The sequence below is a fragment of the Phoca vitulina genome, unplaced genomic scaffold (assembly GCF_004348235.1).
Source record: "Phoca vitulina isolate PV1807 unplaced genomic scaffold, GSC_HSeal_1.0 scaffold2, whole genome shotgun sequence".
Classification (NCBI taxonomy): Eukaryota; Metazoa; Chordata; class Mammalia; order Carnivora; family Phocidae; genus Phoca; species Phoca vitulina.
This window is the reverse complement of record NW_022589705.1, coordinates 83129384-83148488: the sequence shown is the minus strand read 5'-3', so window position 1 is coordinate 83148488 and position 19105 is coordinate 83129384. Positions and strand designations below refer to the sequence as shown.

Genomic DNA, 19105 nt, shown 5'->3' with positions numbered 1-19105 from the left:
TCTCTTGAGCTTGGGTTGTTTTGCTAAGGTCTATTCAGAAACATACGTGCTGACTTTCATAAATGAAATGTGTGGCTTCACAGGCCACAAAAGGGGGTGTGGTAGTGTGTGGAAAGAACACGAGGCTTTGGAGTGAGCTAGACCTGGGTTTGAGGTCTAATTCTTTGCATGTTGATTCAGCAAATATTTATGTAGGGCCTCTTATGTACCAAGCCCTGTGCTGCATGACCTTGGGTGGGTCATTTAACTTTCCTAAGCCTCCATTTCCTCTCCTATTAAATTAAGATAATAAACCCTTCCTTTCAGCATTGTTCTGAGGATTAGAGATATGGTCTAAAAATGACTGCACACACAGAAGGCATCAGTAAATGGTGGCTGCTATTATTTTTATTGGAATTGCCAGTGTTCCAGAGATGGAAAATGTATTATCACTGGCTTGACAAATGAGACACCAAACAGAAGAGACAGACAGACAGACAGAGGGACAGTTAAAACACACAGAAACTAGAGGGAGAAGAGAGAAAACTCCTGAGCAAATACCTTATTTATCATTTTTGGGAAAAACTGTCAAGTAATTAAAAGTGTGTGTGTGCGCGTGTGTGCACGTGGGCATATACACATACTATATTCTTTATTATTTGCTTTCTTAGAATCCTAAAATGTTAGAAGTAAAAGGAACTTAAACATTCTCTCGTTCAGCGTTCTTGTTTACAAAGCAGGAACAGGCCTAGGGGCAAAGGGGCTTGCTGAGCAAGTCCTTCCTGACTCACTTGCCTTCAAAATCTACATCTCCTTCCCGCTCCGCCATCTTGGCAAGGTTATGAGATCAAAAACATTATCAGAATGCAGCAAAAGGTAGCTGAAGATGATGACTCCTTCAAAAAAATGTTATTCTAAAGATCTTGGTTAAATGAATGAAGGAATGAAGAATTTTAAAGATTCTATGGACGTCTGTGAGGTGCTTCAGCCCCCTGCTGGTGAAAGAGGAGAAGGTTAGACCCTTGGGCCTTTAGCCAATGAAATCCCAAGCTGCCTGAGGACCAGGAGCCAAGCAGAATTTTCCAGATCAAAGAGGAAAAGGGACATAGAAATATGTGGGGAAGAGGGTGAGGATGGAGGAAAAACAGGAACAGTAATAATACACTGTTAAAGGAAGTTTTTAAAAAGAGGGGGGCCTTCATCACAAAGGTAATTTTAAATTTATTTGACTCTTTTATTTTTACTAGTATGTTATTTGAAGAAAACCTCGTTATTTCCTCTCCTGTCAGAAGGAGTGAAGCTGGAGGAGAGGGGAGAGAAAAGAATTTTTACCTTTTACTTCATACACCTGCAATTTTTGAATTTTATATTTTTATAAGAAATTTCAAAATACATTTCTTCTTAAAACTTTTTTGGGGGTTCAATGTGGCACCGGAAGTCCAGACACTGTTGTTCTCCCTGAATCTAATACCTCCCCAACTCATTCTTATAATTCAGAGCACAGGATTCGAGAGGAGGCTGTGGCTCCTTGGGTGACACTGCCCTCTACTGGTCATAGGGGCAACTGCACCAGCCCAACTGGTGCGCCTGTCCCCCGAGGCTCAAACCCAGACTAAGAGTCTCTAAGATGATGTCATTACCTTTTTATAATAAAATCTCTTCGCTTGACTATTGAATCCCTTTTTCTCTGATTCCGGAATTGTTGAGGTCTGGCTTTTAAAAGGGATGGAGGATTGTGTTGGATATGCAGCAGTAAAACCTACACAACAAAAACAAAATAAAAATTAGCCCAGAGAACTGACAAATGTAGCAAACAAAGAGCACTTTAAAGTTTTATTTTGTTATTTTTTCAAGACTTTATTTTTAACTAATCGCCCCACACAACCCGGGGCTTGAACTCACAACCCCAAGATCAAGAGTCTCATGCTCCACCAACTGAGGCAGCCAGGCACCCCTTAAAGTTTTATTTTTTTTAAGATTTTATTTATTTATTTAACAGAGAGTTAGAGCCAGAGAGCACAAGTGGAGGGAAGCCACCTGCAGAAAAGCAACCCTCTTGAGGAAGACAACCAGAAAAATAAGATTTTTAAAAAACCACTCTGGATAATTGAACTTTCATTTCCAACCAAAATGGGACTGGATTTGCCCTCCTAGCTGTGGAAATAGAAGTTAAACATGGACAAAATATATGAAACAATGGTTTTCCGGGCACTGGACATCAAGCAACAAAGGATGGGGATCCGTGAGAAATGGGAAGCAAATGGGTCAGCAATAAGACGGCCCCCAGCTTACGGCCTGGAGAAGTTTCCAGGCCACAGCCCAGGAAGGAGGAATCCAGGCAGTCCTCTTGAGTTGAGGAATGAATGAATCGGGAAGCCCAGAAAGACCAGTGTTCTCGAGTTCACAAAGCCGAGAACCAGAGAAGAGAGTAACACAGAGAAAGAGTTCTGGAGACCTGCACGGGGTTCCCCTCAAGTAGTTTCCTAAGTATTGATCCGGATACGCACATGACAACACTACCCAAGGTTGGGGAAAAAATCAACCGAAAGAATTAAGTGAACAATAACACCTGAACACAGGTACAGGAATAGCCCCTATTCCCACGAATCAGAATGGAAAGCTTTATAATTCCTAGAACATAGAGTATGCAGAGAGTTTTACCTCACAAATAGAGCAAAATTACCCCTAGACTAAATGCTGCTGCCCGGGTTCCAGCTAATAACACTTAACAGCCAGACTTGAAAAAATGCACCTGTTTCCAAGTAACTTAACTGCAGAAAAAAAAGCACAAGAATTTGCAGGACTACAAAAGGATCCAGCACCCAACAAATAACATGAAAAATATATGGTGTTCAAGTAAGAATTGATAGGCACGCAAAGATGAAAAAATGCAATTCATAATGAGAAGATAAACAATCAATCAAAACCAAAATTTAATTTATAAAAACAGGCAGCAGGTGAGATTCGGCCAAAGGCCGAAGTTTGCCAACTCTTTGCTCTAAAGCAGCCACTAAGAAAACATCGCAAAAAGTTACTCTTTTTTTTTTAAAGATTTTATTTTTTTAGAGTAATCTCTACACCCAACATGGGGCTCAAACTCACAACCCCGAGATTAAGAGTTGCAGGCTCCACCGACTAAGCAAGCCAGGCGCCAACAAAGGGGATAAAATAGAAATAAAAACAAAAAATAGAAAATAGAAACCAAAAAAAAAATACTCAATGCAAAAGATGACAGAAAAAGTAAAAATGGAACAGATGGGACAAATAGCAAACAAACCGCAAGATGGTAAACTTAAACCTACACACCAATATTCACATTAAATTTCAAAAAAAAAATCCCAATCAAAAGACAGATGGTCAAAAGGGATAAGAAAGAAAGACCTAACTATATGCTGCCTACAAGAAATATACTTTAGGGGCGTCTGGGTGGCTCAGTTGGTTAAGGGTCTGACTCTTGATTTTGGCTCAGGTCATGATCTCAGGGTCCTGGGGTCAAGCCCAGCATCAGGCTCTGCACTCAGTGCAGAGTCTGTTTGTCCCTCCCCCTCTGCTCCTTCCCCCGCTCGCACGCTCTCTCTCTCTCTAAAATAAATAAAATCTTGGGTGCCTGGGTGGCTTAGTCATTAAGCCTTTGGCTCAGGTCATGATCCCAGGGTCCTGGGATCAAGTCCCACATCAGGCTCCCTGCTCAGCCGGAAGCCTGCTTCTCCCTCTCCCACTCCCCCCTGCTTGTGTTCCTGCTCTCACTATCTCTGTCTCTGTCAAATTAATAAATAAAATCTTAAAAAAATAAAATAAATAAAATCTTAAAATATATATATATGTATATACTTTAAATAAAATCCCAGAAATAGGTTAAAAATAAAAGAATGGGAAAAGATACACTATGTTAACACTAATCAGAAGAAAGCTAGATATTAATATCAGGCAAAGCAGATTTCAGAGTAAAAAATATTACCTGCAATAAAGAGGGTCATTTCATAATCAGATAGGGGTCAATTCTTCAAGAGAATATAACAAGCCTAAATGCTGATACACCCAATAACAAGAAATACAAAATACATGAAGTAAAAACTGACAGTACTACAAGAAGAAATAGAATATTCCACAATTATAGTCAGATTTAAAAGTTCCTCCCTCAATAATTTAAATAAGTAGATAGAAGATCAGTAAAGATACAAAAGACTTGAGGGCGCCTGGCTAGCTCAGTCAGCAGAGCATGCAACTCTTGACCTTGGGGCTGTGAGTTTGAGCCCCGAGTTGGGTGTAGAGATTACTTAAAATTTAAAAAAAGATATATGACTTGAACAATACTGTTACCTAACTTGACCTAACTGACATTTATAGAACACTCTACCTATCAATTTTTTATAATCTATCCCAGAAGACTGAAGAGGATAAGACATTTCCCAGTCCATTCCAGGAGGCCAGCATCACCCTAATACCAAAATGAGACAGAATCACGGTGGGCGTGGGAGGAACCACTACAGATCAATAACCCTCATAAACACACATGCAGAAATTCTTAGAAAAATTTTAGTAAATTAAATCTAACAATATATAAAAAAAATAATACATCATGACCAAGTGGAGTTTATCTCAGTAATGCAAAGATAGGTTAACGTTTGAAAGTCAATGTCATTCACTATATTGATCAACTGAAAAAGAGAAACCATATGATCATCTCAGTAGATGCAGAGTGGAATCATGTAGCATGTATTCTTTTTTGTCTGGTTTCTTTCATTCAGCATAGTTATTTTGAGGTTCATCCATGTTGTTGAAGTACCAATGCTTCATTGATTTTATTGCTGAGTAGTATTTCATTGTATAGAAATGTGACAATCATTAATCCACTGCTGATGGAAATTTGAGTTGTTGCCAGTTTGGGGATATTACAAATAAAAGCTGTTATTTACATTCCAATACAAGTCTTCTGAGTGGACATACATTTGCATTTCTCTTGGGGTAAATACTCAGGAGTGGGATGGCTGGATCAAATGTTTAACTTTTTTGTTTTTTTTTAAGATTTTATTTATTTGAGAGAGAGAGAGCGTGCACAAGCAAGGGGAACAGCAGAGGGAGAAGCAGGCTCCCCAGTGAGTAGGAAGCCCGACGCAGGACTTGGGACCTGAGCCAAAGGCAGACGCTTAACCGACTGAGCCACCCAGGTGCCCTCAAATGTTTAACTTTTAAAGAAACTACTAAACTCTTTCCCGAAGTTGTGCCTTCATACGTCTCCACTATTAGTGTATGAGAGTTACTATTCCTTCTCATCCTCATCAACAATGGCAGGCTTCTTCATTTCAGCCATCCCATGGGCTGTGTAGTAGTATCCCATTGTGGTTTCCATTTGTAATTTCCTAATGACTAATGATGCTGAGCATCTCTTCATATGCTATTTCCCATCTGCATATCTTTTTTTGGTGAAGTATCTGTTGAGTAGATACAGAAAGCATTTCATAAAATCTAATGTCTTTTTAGGATAAAAAAAAAAAAACCTAGCCAACTAGGAATAGAAGCAAATTTCCTTAATCTGATAAAAGCTATCTATGCTAAAAAGCCTATAGCAAACACAATACCGAATAGTGAAACATTAAAAGCTTTCTCCTGAGATAGATAAACCAGGAGACTGTTGTCACTCTTCTTCTCAATACTGTCCCAGAGGACTCCAACCAGTACAAGAGTCAAGAAAAATAAATAAAAATGTATGGATCAGAAAGGAAGAAATAAAGCTGTCATTATCTACAGATGACAAGATTATACATGGAAAAATTTGAGGAGAATCTATCAACAACCTATGAGGGGTAATCACTGAATTTAGTAAGGTCACTAGAATCAAGGTCAATATACAAAAGTCAATTTGTTTTATTTCTATATTAGGATACAATTAGAAAAGGAAATTAAAATATTACCATTTATAACAGCATAAAAATCAAATGCCCAGACAGACATAAAGAAGATACACATGATCTTTACATAGAGATCTGTAAAACATTTTTGAGAAAAATTAAGATTTAAATAAAAGAAATGCACATGGATGGGAGAACTCAATATTGTAGAGATGTAAATTATCCCTAAAATGATTGCTAGAATCAATGAAATCCAAGCCAAAATGACAGTAAGGATTTTTATCTTTAGGACATTAATGAGTTGATTCTAAAATTTATATGGAAATGCAATGGGGCCAAGAATCATCAAGATAAGGTACAAAGCTGAAAGATTTATGCTACTAGATTCAAGGCTTGTTATAAAGTTACAGTAATTAGGGGCGCCTGGGTGCCTCAGTTGGTTAAGCAACTGCCTTCGGCTCAGGTCATGATCCTGGAGTCCCGGGATCAAGTCCCACATCGGGGTTCCTGCTCAGCAGGGAGTCTGCTTCTCCCTCTGACCCTTCCCCCTCTCATGCTCTCTCTCTCTCGTTCTCTCTCTCAAATAAATAAATAAAATATTAAAAAAAATAAAGTTACAGTAATTAAGACAGTGTAGTATTTGAAAAAAAAAGTGTAGTATTTGAGCTGAATAAAGAATCCAGAAGTAGCCTTGCATATGCATGGACACTTGATTTATGACAAAGGCAGATCTGCAGAGTAGTAGAAAAAGAATGGCCTTTCAATAAATGGTGCTGGGTCACTTGGATACAGATCCTGAAAACACCAAATTTGCACATCCACCTTGTTCCATACACAGAAACAATTCCAACCAGATTGTAGGTCTAGACATGAAAGGTAAAATAATGCAGTTTCTAGAAGAAATTATTTGGGGCTAGGCAAAGATTTCTCAAATAGGACAGACATACACTAAAAAGGAAAGGATGGATAAATTGGGCTATATTAAAATTAATACCTTCTGTTGCTTAGCACACCATTAAGAATGGAAAGGAAAGTCACAGACTGAAAGAAAGTATTTACTCTCCCTGTAGCTGACAAATTGACTCATTTCTAGAATGGTTTAAAGAACTCTTGGGGCGCCTGGGTGGCTCAGTCATTAAGCGTCTGCCTTCGGCTCAGGTCATGGTCCCGGGGTCCTGGGATCAAGCCCCTCATCGGGCTCCCTGCTCAGCAGGAAGCCTGCTTCTCTTTCTCCCACTCCCCCTGCTTGTGTTCCCTCTCTCGCTGTCTCTCTCTCTGTCAAATAAATAAAATCTTTAAAAAAAAAATAAGAAAAATCCAATAAAATTAAGGGCAAAAAACTTGAACAATCACTCCTCCAAAGAGAATATTCTAAAGGTCAACCAACATATGAAAAATTGCTCAATCTCACTGATCAAAGAGCAATGCAAATTAAAACCATTATGTGCAAAAGATACCAGTGATGATGTGGGGCAACTGGAATTCTCATACGTTGCTTGTAAAGAAGTAAAATTGGCAAAAGTACTTTGGAAAAATGGCGGTATCCACCAAGCTGATCATAAACACATCCTAGGACCCATCGATTCTACTCTGAGGTATTGATGACATACATACCTTACATGTATGTCCCCAAAACATGTACGAGCCTAGTTAGAAGAACTTTTATTCATAGTGGCCCCAAACTGGAAACAACCCAAATGTCCTTCAGTAGTAGAATGGATAAATAAATGGCGCTGTATTCAAACAGAGAAAAACTTAATAGCAACAAAAACGAACTATTAACTGATATATGAAACATGAAGTTAAATCTCTCAAACGTGAATGAAAAAAGGCTGAGAGAAAAAACTTCATATTGTATGATTCCAATTTATCTAAAGTTCAAAAACAGAGTAGGGGCTCCTGCGTGGCTCAGTGGGTTAAGCATCTGGCTTTTGATTTAGGCTCAGATCATGATCTCAGGGTCATGAGATCAAGCTCACCCCCACCCCCACGGGCTCTAAGCTCAATGGGGAATGGGCTTGGGATTCTCTCTCCCTCTGCCCCTCCCTCCCCACCGTGTAGGTGCGCTCTGTCTCTGTCTCTCTAAAATAAATAAATAAATCTTTTTTTTAAAAAGTTCAACAGGCTAAAGTAATTAATGATATTAGAAGTCAGGATAGCTGTAGTATTTACTTTCACCGAGAAGGGGTAGTGACAAGACAGAGCTTTTGGGATACTGCTGCGATTCTATTTTCTTGGTCTGAGAGAGTGATTCTATCGGTTGTATTTTCATTGTGAATATTGATTAAGCTGTATAAGTATGATTTGTGTACTTTTTCTGAATGCTTCAATTTTTAAAAGTATTAAAGAAAAACAGCACAAAATCGAAGGATGGGAGGAAGAAAGAAAGGTCTGGCTCTGGGTTGGAGAGTAGCAGGGACTCTAGAAGTGCACCAGAGAGGGGGAAATACCCCAAAAGAAAGAAAAAGTGGTGGAGTCAGGATCTTGGAATGAGGTTTCCAGCCCCAGCAAGGATTCCGAAACCCCAGGTGTGGTCCAGAATTAGCACATACCAACAAAACCAAAGGGAGCCTGTGGGCTGGGACAGTGGAGCTCTCCCCCGTGTGGATGGATGAGCAATGACCCTAGTGCTCCTTCCCCTCCCCCACGCAGCCATCACACCACCTTTTTCTACTGAGAAAGATCCAAAACTTGAAACAAGGAGGACATAGGATTTGTACCCATAATGGCTGGAGTTCAACTTGCCACCAACCCAGCAGCGTGGGGGGCTTGCATTAATTTTAGGAATCGAGAAAGTAAGATCTCTTTACACATCTAAGTGTGAGGACTGAGATTTTTACCAGATACCTAGAAATAACAAGTGTGGGGAATAGACTTCCTCCTACTTCCCTCCTCATCCTTTCTTTTCACAGTTTCTTCCCAGTCATCACCCAAGAAGCAGTGAGGAGCCACCAAAGCAATCTATCTGGTATGTCTTAAGGATGGCCTTGTGGGTATGACGCAGAATTTACAATATTCCTCTAAAATGTGTTCTTACGTGCCAAAAAGGACATATGTCAAGAGTTCTCAGGACGCCTGGGTGGCTCAATCAGTTAAAGCGTCTGCCTTCGGCTCAGGTCATGATCTCAGGGTCCTGGGATGGAGCCCCAAGTCCTGCTTCCTGCTCAGTGGGGAGCCTGCTTCTCCCTCTCTCTCTGCCCCCCCCGACTCATGTTCTTTCTCTCTCTCTCTCAAATAAATAAGTAAAATCTTAAAAAAAGAGTTCTCGGGGCGCCTGGGTGGCTCAGTCGTTAAGCGTCTGCCTTCGGCTCAGGTCATGATCCCAGGGTCCTGGGATCGAGCCCCGCATCAGGCTCCCTGCTCCAAAGGAAGCCTGCTTCTCCCTCTCCCACTCCCCCTGCTTGTGTTCCCTCTCTCGCTGTGTCTCTCTTTTCAAATAAATAAATAAAATCTTTAAAAAAAAAAAAAGAGTTCTCTCCTCCCCTCAAAGATATCTGTTAATAAATTCACAAGACCTTTCTGTAATTTGTTGGCATGGTTGGAATATTTTTTGTCAGGGTGTTGGTCTTTGTGTGTCGAGTTGTCCATCTTAGCAAAGTTCTGTGATATGTTCCATTTGTTTGATGAAAAACTCTACTACGTGTTCTTCTAAGTACCTGGAACAGCAAAATACAGCATTTGTAGGGATCATTTCACATTCTCGTTAACTATGTTGATTGGGGTCTGTTCCATCTGCAGAACAGACTGAGCAATCGTCTGGGTAGAGGCGGAGATTTACCTAGTGCTACAACCCTAACTTCCAAGCATATTGTGCTGCCTGTAATAGGAATCCTGTAAGGGTTCATTGTTGATGTTGCTTACAGAGCTACCGAAGCCTTGATTTTTAGAAATGTATCCTTATCAAGATAATTGACATACAATATAATTCATTGGTTCTAAGTGTACAATTTTAAGTTTTGGCGAATGTTTACAATTGTGTCAAATACCGTCACAATTCACACACAAATACACCCATCATCCCAAAGGGTTTCCTCTGTTTCTTCGCCTTCAATACCCTCCCAACCGTGGCATCTAGCAACCACTGCTTTGCTTTCTGTCCCAACAGTTGCCTTTTCTAGAACGTCATATATATGTAATCATACAGTATGTACCGTTCTGTGACTGTCTTTTTTTTACACAAAGCTTTTAAGATTCTTCCACATCGATATGTGTAGCGGTAGGTTGTTCCAATTGCTATACATCCTGACCAACACTTGTTTGATAAGTTTTATTCATTTTAGGCATTCTAGTGGTTGAATGGTAGTATCTCACTGTCATGGTCATCACCAGTCAGTCAAATACTTGAGGAGAACCTTCTTCCTATTCCTGAACTTTATCTGTGCAGGTCCCTCCTCTGTGGCGTTCTCCCCCATAGATTCCAACCTCTCTGGGCACATGGGTGGTTCAGTGGTAGAATTCTCGCCTGCCAACCTCTCTGGGCTCCCTGAACTCTGATTTCTATCTCCCCAACCCAGAAAGCTGGGCTTTGTTTGGGTCCCCTCTCCCTGAACGGTGGCCTGGAAACTGCCCCCAGCAGGAAGCTCGGGTAACTGCAGGGCTCGCCTTGTTTTTCCTTTCTGAGGAAACGCCAAACCAAGCTATCTTATGTCTAAAACCAGTTGCTTCATGAGAGTCTGGGTTTTAGTTGTTAACAGCAGGAGCAGGATTCAGTTTCCATAGCAGTTAATCTTTCATGGACAGGGACGCCTGGGTGGCTCAGTTGGTTAAGCCACTGCCTTCGGCTCAGGTCATGATCCTGGAGTCCCTGGATCGAGTCCCGCATCGGGCTCCCTGCTCAGCAGGGAGTCTGCTTCTCCCTCTGACCCTCCCCCTTCTCATGCTCTCTCTCTCTATCTCATCTCTCTCTCAAATAAATAAACAAAATCTTTAAAAAAAAAAAAATCTTTCATGGACAGATGAGTTCTATTTCGCCCATCTTTTTTTCCTCAGGCACTCACGCCATTTATTGACAAAGGAAGGACTGAATGAATGATGGCGTGCTCTACCAATCCTTTTCACCTTCAGTGTTTGTTCCTCACTTGACTCTCTCACAGTGGCAATGCTCAAGCTTCTCTGTATAACACTCTATACTGAAATTTTAATATTTACGAGAGTTATTGGCAACACACTCCAAGAGGCTAAGAGATTCAAAGCACCAGAAATCAATAATGCTCACAGCAACATGGCCGCTCTAGTATAAAAATGTCTTTTAGGATCTATAAAAGCAACCACCATTCCCTTACCACCCTACAGTGCTGTGTCGTTGTCTTAGTACTTCTACTAAGTACTTAGTACTTCTACCATCTACTTCCCTAGCTACAATAAAGCTCTTATTTTAAAAACGCACTAATGAGGTGAGCACAGCTTAATGTTCAAACTTGGCGAATCACTGTGTTATATGCCTGAAACTAATGTAACATTGTTTATCAACTACACTCAAACAAAAAGTTTAATTAAAAAATAAATAAATGAGGGCGCCTGGGTGGCTCAGTCGTTGAGCGTCGGCCTTCGGCTCAGGTCATGATCCCAGGGTTCTGGGATCGAGTCCCACATCGGGCTCCTTGCTCAGGGGGAAGCCTGCTTCTCCCTCTCCCACTCTCCCTGCTTGTGTTCCCTCTCTTGCTGTCTCTCTCTCTGTTAAAAAATAAATAAAATCTTAAAAATAAATAAATAAATAAATAATAAATTAAAATGCACTAATATGTTAGAACTACAAGTGATTAGAAAAAATTTAAGCTTCCTATTACAATGGTGATATGGGCACCTTATCAATTTTTTTTAAAGATTTTGTTTATTTATTTGAGAGAGAGAGAATGAGAAAGAGAGCGAGCACATGAGAGGGGGAGAGTCAGAGGGAGAAGCTGACTCCCCGCTGAGCAGGGAGCCTGATGTGGGACTCGATCCCGGGACTCCAGGATCATGATCTGAGTCGAAGGCAGTCACTTAACCAACTGAGCCACCCAGGTGCCCCTTCAATTTTTAGAAAAGATAAGAAATTAAAAAGACTTTCTGAAACAATCCACAACCCTACCACCTAAAGACAACACTACTGATAATGCTTTCCAGTGTTGGTATGCACACCTGTGAAGCCAGGATGAGAGCAGGTGCAGCCCAGGTGTGAACGGAGCACTGCCCTGATGTGCCCTACTGGCGAAGTTCCTTGTGTCGAAAAAGAGTAATGAAGATATACCACCTTCCTTATCAATGGCATATGTCCAAGCAACTCCCAGGTGAGCACCTGTATGGTAATCAAGAGTATCCCTGGGCTCAAGGTTATGCTCTGCCACTTCCTAGTTCTGATTCTAGATGAGTTATTTCATCTTTTGAGCCCACTGCCCCCTCCATCAACTGAGAATGATAACAACAGTACTTTCTTCTCAAGGTGCTTATGGATTAAATACAATGATCCATATAATGAAGTAGATGCTGCTGCCTGGTCCATGGTAGGCTTTTATGAATATTAGGTTTTAACACGTGCACAGGAATAATGTAGTAACAGCTTAAAATAATAGCTATCATTTATTGAACACTTACAGTCTTAAATACCTTGTATAGAATACTTCATGGTGTCCTTATAACAATCCAGTGAGGTATTATCCTCATTTTATAGATAAGAAAACTGAAGTTTAGAGGGAAGAGTTAGGTGACTTGCTCAAGGTCACAGCAGAAGTAGGAGGTGGAATCAGGCTTTGAACCCAGGAAGCCTGACTTCTGCTCACTCTTAACCACTATCATACCCTCTAAGGCAGCATACACTAAACGTTAACATGCTCAATTTTGACATTTGGCAGCCCTGAGTGGATATGGTTGGTTTTTTAAAACTAGGCTATTGCATAGCGTTTTCAAAATATAAAGCAAATATCTGAGGCTGTCGAATTTTCACAGAATGCTGGGCTTCCCCAGAACTCAGTTTGAAAATTCCTGAGGCAATTCACTGGTGGGTAGTTCCAATTACTAGAAAGTTCCTGCCTGTACCAAAGCTGATTCATTTTCTCCCCCTTCACTCATCCTAATGCCACCCCTTGGAATCAGCCTGGACTAAATCTCACTCCTCTTCCACAATGGTGATTTTCAAAATGCAGGTCACAGCCTACAGTCTTTTGTGAAATTTTTCTCATGTGTGTATGTGCTGGACCACAATATAAAATGCATTTCTTACCATGGGTCACATCAAAAAGTTTGAAAGCCACGGTTGTATATGACTATTCTTCAAGTATTTGAAGGCAGCTGTCATATCCCACCACCTAAAGACATGGGACCTTTTCAGCATCTGCAATACCTCCTTGTAGAATGGGAATTCTTTCCTTCCCCATGCTGGGTATCATCTTTTGGCCCTGTCATCAAATTCATCTGGGTCTCTCCTCAAACTGTCTTAGGAATGTCTTCCTTAGCCACTCTCTCTTAAGGAGCACCACCCCTCTCTCTCTACCCCTGACCCTGCCTTATGTTTCTCAATGCACTTTTTACTACCCAAAATCACATTTTATATGTACTTCTTTGTATATGGTCTCCCCAATAGAATAGAATCCTCACTAAATCCGCAGTCTGTTTCCTGGCACATAGTAGTTGCTCAATAATATCTGTGTAATGAATGAATACTAGGGGTAGATATATTCTAGCCATAATGCACACTGATGTAGTCATAATACAACTCTTTCCTTTGGGAGCTACATTCTGTAAGGATTTAACTCACCTGACTATAAATACAAATGTGTTTCCACTCTACTATATGTTTAAAAAAACTTTATCATTTATGTTATAGTATTATCACATATCTTATACATTTATACATGCATATTAATGTGCAGTATATGTCAATACATACTAAATCACGTATACTGTTACTTTATGGGGAATTTTACGGTATTTGCATGAGCAGTTTTGGGGACATGAGATTTTTATCAATTCAGTTATACATAATGCTATGGTGCATCTTGAAAGTATTTTACATTTTTCAAAGCGCACTCAGGGAAACAATCCACGTCATACTTTTCATATGAGAAACTAAGAAAGCATGTCAGAGAGCGAGAAGGAGCTTTAGCAGCCGGCTAGTGACCGCTAAATTCCAATCTTACCCTTTCATTTTACAGATGGATAAACTGAGGCGCAGAGCAGGAAGATTTTGCTGAGCTCTCCCCCCCCCCCCCCCCCCCCCCCCCCGCAACTGGAGCGGACCCAGGGTTAGAACTCAGCTCTTTTTCGTCCACCCACTGCCCGGCACCAGAGCCCCCATCTGTGTGTGTATTTGCAGAGGCAGAGGGGATTCAGATGGCCACGCCCCTCGCAGGAGCCCCATGGGGAGGGCACCCCGTGATTATCAGCACCCCTTTAGGTGGGGGCTTTGAGGGCACACCATCAGGGAGGTGCACCTCCGACTGCTGCTTCTTCCCACCATGGAGCACCAACCAGCACGCGCCCAGCAGGTCCTCCTCCCCACGACCCCGCCACCCGTTCCCAGACAGGAACTGCCTCCTACCTCGCTGGGTCTCCCTGGGCTGAATCTGGGCTACCCAGCCTCCCCGTCGCTATGGAAACCACGGGCCTAACATTCTAGAGTCCCCCTTTAGGCCGCCTCCTGAGTAACTAGCCAATGGTTTCCTGTTTCTTTAGAGTGAAAAGTTGTTGACCAATCGTTAAAGGCGTTTCAAAAAAAAAAAACAACCAAACAAACAAACAAAAAAAACCCAAAATACAAAACCTTAGGGAAACTGCCAGAATTTTAGGGTTCGGGTTAATTACATCAGAACTAGTGGGGAAACTTAATAGGGGGTTATCTAAATGACCCCTCAAATATCTTGTGATAGACCAAGAGCCTTAGAATTTTGTCTACCAGGAAATCCTAGTTAGAAGACGACGACTAACATTCATCCAAGCTCTGTGTATAATAGTAAAAGAAAAAAGACTGATACGGGCAACGATACAAGGACAGACACACAGTGTTCTTTGAATCCCCCCTTTACAAGCTTCAGAGCAGTCACGGTGATGTTGTCACTCCCCTGCTTAGAACCCGCAGTGGCCCCCCAGAAGTTTAGGATGAATCCAAACCTCTGTCCCTGGCCGGTCCTCTGATGGCAGCTCGTACCACCCCACGCCCCAGAAAAATCTTGCACCAGCCACGCTGTCCTTTGGGTAGTTCCTACGAAATGCCAACCTCGTTCTGCTCTCAGGTGTTCCCTCTGAGCTCTCTCTGCCTCCAGATCTGAACCAAAACTGGCTCTTTCTGCCTCCTTGGGGTCTGGGCCCAAATGCCATTTCTTCATCTGTAAAATGGGCATGAGCTCAAAGTCTCACTCGGGGTTATTGCGAGGATCTGAAGTGAGATGCGTGTAAGTGGAAAAGTGTAAGCTCCAAGCACGTGTTGAGTACATTTATTGCTTACTGTATACAGTTGTACATTGCCGAAGCATTCATCAAGTGCTAGGCTCACTAGGAGACCTTAGGCATTGCGGAGCGGCGGACGCGCTGGGAGGGTTGGCACATAGCGCAGCCAACAGGTGTTAGGGGAGGGCCCGCAAGGGAATTGTATATGCCCCCCCCCCCCCCCCGAGGACTCGAGAAGGCTTTGCGGGCAGCCGGGTCTTGAGGGACGTGAAGGATTTGAAGGCATGGTGGGAGTATAAGGTGGAGGAACAGCAGGAGCAAAGCCCGGGAGGTGGCGCTGAGAACTGGAAGGTGGACTCCTGGCAGGCTGCCCACCTGTCGGGCAGGGGAGGTGAGCAGTCACCCAAGCTCTCCAGGACAGGCGGAGAGAGAGGTGTTTGTTCCAACGTCCTTGGCGCGGCCACTAGAGGGGACCCCCTCCAGGTGAGCGCAAAGCTCGACAGGGGCCCCGCCTCCCCGAGGCGCTCCCACTACGCTTCAAGCAAGCTTTGCGGCGCAGCCAATAGCCGGAGGCTGTCCCGCCCACCCCCTCCTCGCAGCCACTCGCCTGCACGAAGTCTCCGCCAGCTTCTGACTGGCAGGCGGCCTGGCAAATCAAATCGTGGCCTTTGAAAGCAAAACACTGCAGCACCCAGGCAGCTCTTGAGTTGGGGAAGGAATTAAGGAGGCTGTGCCTCCGGGTTGCGCGGAGAGTCCGAGTCATTTCTCAGAAACCTGGGATAGGTGGGCCTTAGAGGAGACACCGCCCGGTGAGTAGTGATTAAGCCTGAGACAGGGGGGACTTCAAATCAGCCTTCGCTTTTTCAGGAAAGGTAATGCATTTGGAATCATCTAACGCCCCCTAGTACAAATACCCTTCCTTCTTGCTGTCACCAGGCTTGCCGGTCTGGGTCTCGCTGCCTCGGAATGGTTTTTTCCCCGCTTTTGCAGGGGGGCATGGGTTTGCCTTAATGTAGGTGATGGCAGGCTTTACCAAATCAGGAAGTGAAATGCAGTAACTTTGCCAAAATGATTTCTCTACACGCCGGCTAGGGCTTCCTGGCAATAGCCGATGGTGGAGTTAGCAGGTGGGATACGGGGAGGCATTCTTGATCTACACTGTATGCGGGAAGTTATAGTTTCCAGCTCAGTGGGAGGGGAGGAGTGTAACCCTTTAGTGAGCCAAAGCCCAGGAAAAGGAAAGGGCTTGGCGTAACTGGCACTCACCACCGGCCAGAAGCTGAATCGTCAGGTGGTGGGAAAGGGCGTGTTTTATTGATTTTTTTTTCAGATAGAGCCAAGTTCTAATACAAACCCTTCTCTTAGCAGCCAGGAGCTGTGGTCCTCTCATCTGTCCAGCCTGCTCTGTGGATTGGTGAAATAATTCACTGAGATCAGGTCGGGGGATGGAATGGAAGCAAGCACCGAGAATTAGCTTTCCTTTTTTGAGTCAATGACCCTGTTCTTACTGCTGGCTGTGAGGGCCTCAGAATTAAGGGGTCGCTGAGAACACAGAGTTGGCCACTTGCCTCTTGGGCATATGTTAGGGCTGAAAAAGTGCTTTGAAGGCAGAAAAGGAGGTTCACTAGGTTAACAGTGTGCGCCTTAAAAGGGAGAAAAACTTGCAAAGAGTTCCTGCAGAGCTTTCTGTCCTAACTCCTACCTAGCTGAGGGAGAGCCTCCTGCCTCTGCAGGGGATGCCTTAGAGGCCTTTGCCCTGAGGCAAAAAGGGAAGCTGCTTTTAAAAAGGGAATTAAATGACCGCAACAACTCCACAAACAAAAGCGAAAACAGAAACCCACCTGAACAAAGCGGCTGGTCCAAAGAAGGTTAGGAGGCCTGGGTTTCCATCACCCCATTGGCATGTCCTCAAGGCCTGTTTGCTTTCCCTGACATCCTGTGGGCGGGGCTGGCTACAGCTGCTGTATTTCTGGAGTTGTGGTTGATTAGGCCTGAGTAAGCCATTCCATTCTTGACTGCAAGCTGCCCCAGGTGTTCCACAGGCCTGCCTTTAGCCAGTCAGTAGGTATGTTTGGAGGTCACCATGCCGGGCTCTGGGCCGGACCTTGGCAAGCTGCAACTGAACAGGGGATTCAGCAGACACCTTCCCAGTTTGGGCTCCAGTGCCCCTTCAGCTCCAGGCCAGGTTGAAAGCCTGCAAGGGTCTCTCGGAGGTCTCTCCCTGGGCCACTCTTTACTATATTCAAAACATTAAAATACATAAATTTAACACAGTCATGCTTTTCACCCACACAAAGAAGTATAGTGAAGAATAATTATACTTTTCACAAGATTGCAAATATTCATAGGTCTTTACAGTCAGGGAGGTCTGGTTCTGGGATGTGAGTTATAAAATTGTCTGATGAGTGTACCTTGTATATATTGTATATAGATATGTACCATATGTATATGTGTGTGTATATAATTACGGTATTGAATATACAGCGAATGTATAATGTCATCTGGAGGCAGCTGCAATAATTTAATTTTGAGGCCCTTCAACAAAGTGAGACCTGAGCCAAATGGTCTTCCTGGCTGCCCCAGTGCTAAGCCCTGCATCCAGTGTCTCCTAGATGCTGGACGCAGTGTTAGCCCTGTGACATATGACTGTGCTGTTCCAGGAACCAGGATTGCTGGGGGCAGGGCTAGATAACAGAAGGAACTGGAAGTTACAGCACTTAGAGGCAACTTTCTAAAGCCTTAGGGGCATGGCAGAGGCTGCATCTGTTTGACACACAGTCAGCCCTCCATAAATATTTGTTGCATGAATGCATGAAAGAAAGGAATATCTCTGGGTAAATTCAGCAATTAAACTGATAAGAATAAAATTAATACTAATAATAGCTGCCATTCATTGGCCATTTGCTATGCATGCATTTTACATGCATTATTTCATCAAATTCTCACAACAACCCTGAGGGGTGAGGTAGGAATGTTATTATCTGTATTTTACAGCAGAGAAGACTGCCTGGAAAGTTAAATGACTTGGCCAAGGCAAACAGGTAGCATATAACAGATCAAAAGCTGTAACATTTTTATATTAAAATAAACATTGAGGGGTGTCTGGGTGGGCTCAGTCAGTTAACCATCTGACTCTTGATCTCAGCTCAGGTCTTAATCTCAGGGTTGTGAGTTCAAGCTCCCACGTTGGAAAAAAAAAAAAAAAACAGACTTTGTAGGAGAATCCGAATTTGTATGGATTTTTTTTTTTTTTTTACTATACGAGGACCTCAGAGAAACCCTTAGCACTGTGGTAAGGTGCTCTGGCCATGCCTCCCAGAACCCTAGGAGCATATACTTCATCTTTCTTATTTGGTAGAAAAGCTTGACCTGTGCTGAAAATTATCAGCCCGATAAAGTTAACAATGACAGTCCGAATTACTGTCATTGCCGATTTTACTTGAGGCCACATTATTACCCCCACTTTACAGATGAGGCACCTGAGTCTCCCAGAGCCGATGTGATCCAGTCACACAGGTCTTCTCCCGGGGCCCAGTGTTAGCTCACCTGTGCTCGACTGACCCTCAGTAGCAGCTCAGTTCTTCCACCATCCACAGAGATAGCTTTTCTTCTCATTCTTTCTTCCCTAAGTCAGAACACAGATGGTTCCTGTTTTGTGGCAAAGGGATATTTTTTTGGAGGCCTGCAGAGGTAGATAAGGGCAGTATCCCACCTCTTACGTGTAGGGGAGCCTCTGGAAAAGGTAGGATTTAAATTAGGATGTGATGGGATGAAAGAAACAGGGGGGAAGAGAAAAGGTGAGTTTTATGGGGCGGGGGGGCGGGGGGGAGGAAAGGTTCCGAGGTAGATGAGCCACATCTTTATCAAGGGGGCCAGAGGCATGATACAATTTTTTTAAGGGCTTCACTTCTCATGAT

At 43.0% G+C, this 19105-nt stretch overlaps 2 protein-coding genes across 4 annotated transcripts in view; one reads left to right on the top strand and one right to left on the bottom strand.

Moving 5' to 3' along the window:
- The window catches only part of STPG1 (sperm tail PG-rich repeat containing 1), a 48164-nt gene extending 33782 nt beyond the window's left edge, over nt 1-14382 (bottom strand). The window contains exons 1-3 of the mRNA XM_032418018.1: nt 14344-14382; nt 9344-9484; nt 1620-1738 (exon numbers count right to left, since the gene is read on the bottom strand). Coding sequence (XP_032273909.1) covers nt 1620-1738; nt 9344-9416 — 192 coding nt within the window. The 5' untranslated portion in view covers nt 9417-9484; nt 14344-14382. The remainder of the gene's footprint in view (nt 1-1619; nt 1739-9343; nt 9485-14343) is intronic.
- Nucleotides 14383-15871: 1489 nt separating this feature from the next.
- The window catches only part of NIPAL3 (NIPA like domain containing 3), a 51852-nt gene continuing 48618 nt past the window's right edge, over nt 15872-19105 (top strand). For 2 of the 3 annotated variants that reach the window (XM_032391202.1, XM_032391220.1), the window contains exon 1: nt 15872-15997. The gene's annotated coding sequence lies outside the window, so the exon portion shown is untranslated. Of the gene's footprint in view, nt 16061-19105 lie in introns of all 3 variants that reach the window. The other variant, XM_032391213.1, reaches the window with a different exon arrangement.